This window comes from Mus pahari, chromosome 1, assembly GCF_900095145.1.
Source record: "Mus pahari chromosome 1, PAHARI_EIJ_v1.1, whole genome shotgun sequence".
In the NCBI taxonomy this organism is placed as follows: Eukaryota; Metazoa; Chordata; class Mammalia; order Rodentia; family Muridae; genus Mus; species Mus pahari.
The window spans coordinates 67,849,572-67,857,321 of NC_034590.1; the positions used below are offsets into that span (position 1 = coordinate 67,849,572).

General features: G+C 41.1%; 1 protein-coding gene across 1 annotated transcript in view; it reads left to right on the forward strand.

Annotated features, from left to right (window-relative positions):
* Window positions 1–7,750, forward strand: part of Nars2 (asparaginyl-tRNA synthetase 2, mitochondrial) — a 103,256-nt gene that overhangs the window by 35,346 nt on the left and 60,160 nt on the right. Inside the window, exon 5 of the mRNA XM_021195118.2 lies at window positions 5,131–5,225. Coding sequence (XP_021050777.1) covers window positions 5,131–5,225 — 95 coding nt within the window. The remainder of the gene's footprint in view (window positions 1–5,130; window positions 5,226–7,750) is intronic.

Below are 7,750 nucleotides of genomic sequence, written 5' to 3' on the forward strand. Positions count from 1 at the left end.
AAAAAAAAAAAAAAAAAAAAAAAAAAAAAAAAAAAAAAAAAAAAAGAAGAAAGAAAAAGAAAGAAAGAAAGAAAAGTAATAAGACAAGTCTCTTGTAGTTCAAGCTATCTTAACGCCCACTCTGTAGCCAAGATTGACCCACTCTATAGCCAAGATTGACCTTACACTCCTATTTCTTAACTTCCTTAACTGGGATTATAGGCATGAGCTACCATGCCCAGCCCATTACAGTCTCAGGGAACTATATTGTACATGTAGTCTTTTGTTCACTAAAACATAATTGTGAGGTACATGACTTAGTTGAAACAGTCAATATGATGCCTTTTTAGACTGGCTGAAGTGTAAACTCATTCGAAGTTCATTCAGATCCCTCCTGGGATTGACAGCTCTTTTCTTTTACGTGCTGGATTCCTCTGTATTCCAGCCTCTGAGTGTATAGCAGCTTATTTACCTTCTAAAAGGTGTCTTAGTTTTGTCCTAGTTTTGTCAGCTATGAATAATACAGCTATAAACACCCCTGTACAGTTTTCTTTTTAATACAGACATGATATTTCAGCCCTTGTGGGTAAAATGCAAAGGGACACAATCACTGATTCATGGCAAGAGTATGTTTGTTTTGTAAGAAACTAAGTGTGTTCCAGAGCAGCTGTGCAGCTCTGCCTTCCAGTCCACAGTGAGCCTGCTGCTTCCCATCCTCTCCAGCATCCAGTGCTGTCAGTGTTCTGGATTTTGACCTTTGTCCTAGGTATGTGATGATCTTACTGGGCTCTTCTGGGTGCGTGGCCAGCATCCTGGTGTGAGTCATTCTATGTGGATCACATGGCTCATCCTCTCCCACCTCAGCTGCTAAAACAAACAGCATTTAGTGTTTTCAGCAGTCTGTGACCCAGAAGTCCTTAGTATACCTGAGTAAGCAAGAGGTTAGGGAGAGTTTTAAGTCCTTGAGACAATATACCAGTAATGAGTGACTCAAAACGGACTTCATCAGGATCTAGATATTCTACTTATGGGGCTTTTTGTCTGTGTTTTTGTTAATATTGTGTGTGTGTGTGTGTGTGTGTGTGTGCGCGCGCGCGCGCTTGTAGGAGTCAATTCTGTCCCCCACCTGGTAATATACAGAAGTATCTGTATCAGATCAGGTTCCCCTCTACCCCCCACTGCCCCGCCACCCTGTCCACATTCCCTCCCTCCCCACTTGTGATTGCTCTCTTCTCTCTCCCCAGTGGGACTGAGGCATCCTCACTTGGGCACTTAAGCTTGTTGAGCCTTTTGAATTCTGTGGACTGTATCTTGTGTATTCTGTATGATTATGCTTGCTTGCCTGCCTGCTTGCTTGCTTTTTTTTTTGGCTAATATCCACTTACTAGTGGGTGTATACCATGCATGTCCTTTTTGGTCTGAGTTGCCTCACTCAGGATGATATTTTCTAGTTCCATCCATCCATTTGCCTACCAAAGTCAGGATGCCCTCGTTCTTAATAGCTGAGTAGTATTCCTTTGAGTAAGTAAACCACATTTTCTGTATCCATTCTTCTGACGTGGGACAAGAGTGTACCAGAGACTTGGGAGGTGAGAGACTCCCAGGACACATAGGGAGGGACATTTGATGAGGTGCTGGACAGTGAGGAGAGGGAACTTGTGGAGCCCACCTCCAGCAGGAAGACAGAACATCAAGTGAGGGATGGGGATGCCATCCCACAGTCAGCTCTGACCCATAATTGGTCCTGTCTGAAAGAATTACAGGGATGGAAATGGAGAGGAGCCTGAGGAAAAGAAGGTCCAGTGACAGGCCCAAAGTGGGATCCAGCTCAAGGGGAGGTCCCAAGGCCTGACACTATTCCTGAGGCTATGGAATGCTCACAAAAAGGGACCTATCATGACTGATCTCTGAAACACCCAACAAGCAGCTGAAAGAGTCAGATGCAGATATTTGCACCCAACCAATGGACAGAAGCTGCTGATCCCTATTGTTGAATTAGGGAAGGCTGAAAGGAACTGAGGAGAAGGCTGATTCTGTAGGAGGACCAGTGGTCTTGATTAATCTGGACCCCTGAGATCTCTCAAACACTGGACCACCAAACAGACAGCATACACCAGCTGATAGGAGACCCCTAAAACATAAAGTAGAGGGCTTCCAGGTCTCTGTTCATTCACGGATGAGGCACCTAACCCTCAAGAGACTGGAGGCCCCAGGGAGATTAGAGGTCAGGTGGGGTGGGGGGTTGGGGGCATCCGTGTGGAGATGGGGTGGGGTGGGGAGGAGGTGTGGGATGTGGAACAGTCAGAGGGTGGGAGGGGAGGGGTGGGGAATGGAATATGGAGTGTAAAAAATGAATTACAAATAAAATTTAAAAAAAACGTATCTGTAATTGAGGTGGTACACAAGTTTAGGTTTCAGTGGTAAGAACATGAAAGAAAATCCCCATGAGGAAGTCAGTGATTAAAAATGCTTGAGTAAGTGAACATTAAAACACAGTGTAAAATTCCTAAATGAAAGTAGTGTGGTGGGATTTGGGAGGTGGTCAGGCACTGAGGACACTTTTAGCTCTTACGGAGGACTCAGAGTCAGATCCCAGCACCACAGAACAGCTCACAGTCATCTATCATTCCAGTTTCAGGAGGCTTAATCCCTTATCTGCATGCAGACAAAGGAGATAACCTGGAAACCTAGGGTAAACCCAATTACTGCTGGTCTAAAAGAAGGTAGCAGTTAAATGACTCCTAATGGCACTCTGCTGTGCTCCTAGGTCCGTGCTTTGCTCGGCCTGACATCCTCAGAGAGGCTTCCTCCTGCAGCAGGCGGGAACACATGCAGAGACCCATGGCTAAATGCTATACAGGGGCCCTTTCACAGGGCTGCATATCAGGTATCCTGTATGCCAGATATCTGCATTACAGTTCATGAGAGTAGCAAAATTACAGCTATGAAGTGGTAATATAAATAATTTATGCTTGGAGGTCACTACAACATGAACTATATTAAAGGGTGGCAGCATTGGGAAGGTTGAGAGCCATTGTATTATGGCTTCCAGTTTAGGGTTTTTATGGGATCCTGAGTATGTTAATAAATGGGTCTCTGTTTCTTGTACCTTCTCTTGGACTCTTTTCCTTCTGTTTGTTTGTTTGTTTGTTTGTTTGTTTGTTTTATCCAATTTCAACTTGTTATTTTTTGTTTTATCTTACTCTATTTTATTATTATCCTTAGAAAGCTGTTTGTTTTCTAATGAAGGATAGAAAGGGAGTGGATATGGGTGGGAGAGGAGGTGGGGAGGAACTGGGAGGAGTAGATGCAGAGGAAGCCATAATCAGAGTATATTATGTTAGGAAAACTAGTGTCCATAAAAGGGAAAAAAAGAAACACACTGTAGTGTGGAGGTCATAGGTCAGCTTGCTGCGGCTTATGCTGTCCTTTCACCGAGGGGTCCCAGGGTAGAATTCAAGCCGTCAGACTTGGTAGCAAGCATTTTTACCCAGTGAGCCATCTGGATGGTCCTATATGTGTTCTTAATTTTAGCAAGTTCTGTGGAATTAGCAGGAACTGTTTATACCATGCCAACATTCCCTACTGGTTTCTGTTCCTTATGAAATCATTTTCTATTGCTTTATAACAAATTATAACATTAGTAACTTAAAACACCCTGTGGTATTTATTTTACAGTTCTATAGGTCAGAAATAATGGCATGGCTGGAAGGTGACAAAGGCTGAAAGCCAGGTCTCAGCAGGCTGGGACTGATCTAGAACCTCTCTACTGAACCCTGTTTACCACAGCTCAGTGCCTTGCATTTGTAGTGCCCAGCCTGTTCTCTTGCAGCTCTCTTCCAGGTTGCCCTAAGCTGCTAGAGACTGAGCTCAGACCCTTTCATGTGTCCCTGCTCCCCCTGCAAGTGGCAGCAGCAGCAGCAGCAGCAGCAGCATGTCACATCCTTCTTACACATCTCTGACCTGTGAAGCCAGCAGGGAGTGTTACAGATCAAATGCAATTTCCCCATCAAAATTTCAATGACATTATTCAAAGTACTAGAAAAAAAATCCTTAAAATTATATAGAAGCATAACGTACTTCCAATAGTCTGAGCAGTAGTAGCACATGCTCCTCAGCACTCAGGAGGCAGAGGCAGGCAGATCTCTAAGTTTGAGGCCAACCTGGTCTACAGAGTGAGTTCCAGGACAGCCAGGGCTACACAGAGAAACCCTGTCTCGAAAAGCCAAAACAAAAACAAACAACAACAACAACAAAAAACCTTCAAATCGCCAAAACAAACACTCCTGAGAAAAGGGTGGTGCCGCAAAAGCCCATGTGAGTGGTTCTTATGTTGTTTAGGAGGTAATAGTGAGGTGAGGGAGGAGGTAGACATTTCATACAGACAATTAAAGTACATGTGCAGTCTGAGTTTAAATCTTGAAGAGGCTGTGGCTACAGAGACTGGATAATTTTGTCCATTAGTTTATAATGCTTTTATAAGGATCTAACATAAGGGGGCTAGAGAGATGCTGAAGAGCCATGGCTGCTCCTCCAGAGGACACAGGTTTGGTTCTCTGCACCACATGGCAACTCACAGCCATATGTAATTCCTGTTCCAGGGGACACAACACTCTCTTCTGGCTTTTATGGGCACGAGGCAAGCACTCACTACACTTTACACAATTGTAGGCAAATGGCCATACAGGTAAAATAAAAATAAATAAATCTTAAAAAAAAAAAACTGTAGTAAAAGTACAGTTAATATTTTAATAATATGACATGTACTGGAAGCTACTCCCTGAGAAAATTAGGTCATAATTATAGCTCAAATTTAAGAGGTCTTGTGAATTGTCATATTTAATGTTTTAATTTAAAATCTGTTGCCTTGGTTTGCTCTTAATCAGAAGTACATTTTAGGGAAAAAGTCATGAAAATGCCTATGTCCTATATCTACTGTGTTTTGAAATTTTATGATAAGCTTTTTGGCTGTTCGAACTGTCTACATAGGTATGTTCTGTTTTAGGCATATGAACTCCTTTTATTTTGCTGAGAAGGAATAGTCCTTACACAGACTTAACTGCAGTATTGATTTTAGCTATGGGTCATGTGGTGTGAAAAGCAAAATAAAATCCATAATAGCTTTTTGTGGCTTGTGTTTTTTATTTACAGCCTTCAAGCAAAATAAAGGTACCAGAGGAGAGTTTCTTTGATGTTCCTGCTTTCTTAACTGTCTCAGGACAACTTCACCTAGAAGTGATGTCAGGGTACAGAGTTTTATTTTTCTACTTATGCTGATTGTGATTTGGGGCAGGGTGAAACAGGGTTCTCAAATGTAAAAGCTGAAAGTACTCTACCATTGTCTGCCAAGTGGATTTAATGGACAACTTGAAAATGTCCAAAGGAGGGGCAGGAAAGATGGCTCAGTGGTTAAGAGCACTTGTTCTTTCAGAGGACCTGGGTTTGGTTCCCAGCACCCACGTGGTGGCTCACAATTGTCTGTAACTCCAGTTCTAGGGGATCTGTCATTCTCTTCTGACCTCTGAGGCCATCAGGCATGCATATGCACACACACACAGGCAAAATACTCATACCCATAAGAAAAAATTAGAAGAAAAAACAAAAGAAATAATCTCTGAATATTTTCCAAGTAAAATCATACTAGTCTAGACTTCTGTTTTTAGTAAAAGGTGTAAAAGCAAAGTGTGAAGGTGTAATTTTTTTATTCCTAAGGAATCTTGCTTAAATCCTAACCATGTAATCAAACTTTCAATGTAATTGACCATATGCATGGAGGTAAAGGCTGTTCATAGTTTATGTTGGAGCCACACACTAGCTCATTTTACTTGAAAAAAAAGGGAATGTTCATGCATGTCTGCATATCTGTGTTCAGAAAAGGACTTTGGGTCCTCTTGAACTAGTTGCAGGCAGTTGGAGCTGGTTCGGGAGCTGGGAACTGAACTCAGGTACTCTGTAAGAGCGGCAAGCACTCTCACCCACTGAGCCATTTCTCTAAACCATCAGCAGTTGAATTTTAAAAAGAAAATTAACATACTGGACTGTAAATCCATTAACAAGTTAAATTGAGTAAATTTCTGCCACATCAAACTTTTGGAAAATATCTGTGTATTCCTGTGAGCCCAACTTCCCCTTCCTTAAAGATGAGATTGGACAACAAACTCTGTAGAGTTTAGAGCTGTAATCCCAGCACTTCAGAGATAGAGGCCATCATATATGTATTCACAGACAATCTTAACAACTGGCCAATTAAGAATTCTGTATTAATTACAAATGGTTTGGTGTCCCATAGACCAATAAACCCTAACCTTCCGGTATTGTTTCTTATAACTGAAAAAAAAATTGTTATATTTGAGGACAAAATATACAAATTGATAAGTATGTAATATAGAGTATTTCCTTTCACAGTAAAGAAACAACAGAGCAAGGGCATTCTCCTAACTGACGGCCTTTGCATGGGTCTGTATTCTCATGCTTCATCCAACAGATAGTACTTTTAAATTACCCTTTGCCCTATAGTCAAGGGATAGGTAAGCTTTATAAATAACCCTTTTAGGCTAGGCACTAGCCTGCAATCCCAGTGTTTAGAAGGTGGAAAAAGGAGGACCCGTAGTTCAATGCCAGCCTTACCTTTATAGCAATGTACCTATATACCTGAGACCAGCTTGGGCTATAGGATGCATTGTTTCAAAGCAAACCAAACAGTACTAATTTCTATAGCCTATACTGGTAGAGGCAAGGTCTCTCTCCCTCAGAAGGATCGTGTATGGGATGTAAGTTTACCAAATGCTTGTATTATAAAACTGTTACTGTAATAAATATGCCTCTTTGTCAGTAAAGTACAGTGATCTACAGTGTATAATGAAACTTGATGAAGGATTAATTTGTGGAATATTATGTCTTAAATTTATAATATGCATTTCTAATAATGTATGCAAATGTTCCTAATTTAATATGTGTAGTTCTAGCACTATTAACATACAGTAATCATGTTTTGTGATTTACTCTAGTAAGAAATTTTTATCATTCTTTCTCTTAGCTTTGTGTTTTGTTTAAATTTATAAAAAGACTGTTAGAAGGCATAAGTGTGGTTAAATTTAGAAGGCTAGCATTTTCCAAAGAACCTCTGTTGGTCTAATGGGTTTATGACTGTCTTCAAGGTTTTTCATTCTTTAAATAGATGCTGTTCTGGAATCATCTCTGGATGCATATAGACAGGTTACAGATGCAGTGTAGTTCCCACCTCCCCCTGGCTGTTCCCTCTCACCTTCCATTACTGTGACACATTTGTCAAATTGAAGAGCGTAATGTTAATGAGCAAGTGTTAAGCAGATTCTACACTATATTTGGGTTTCACTAGTTTCTCTATTAATAATGCCTTCTTTTTCCTGGACTCAGTTCAAGACATCTGAAATGTAGTTATCTTGTTCTCAAGCTTCTTCTTGTCTGTTGCTCTTTCCCATTCTTTGTTTTGTATGACCTGTAGAATGGAACCTAATCTTAGTTCATCTAATGTTTTTCTCTAGATTAGACCTGGATCATGCAGGTTTTTGGAAAGCCTAGCACAGAGACAAAGTGTTTTTCTCACTGCAACCTTTGAAGGAGTATATGTCGTATGTGGAGCTCTTGGCTGCACTGTTACACTAGCAATGATTGTTAGATCTCTTCAGAAAAAATGTACTGCCTTCTTTCTTGATGCTACTCTTTCACCCTTCCTTCCTTCCTTCCTTCCTTCCTTCCTTCCTTCCTTCCTTCCTTCCTTCCTTCCTTCCTT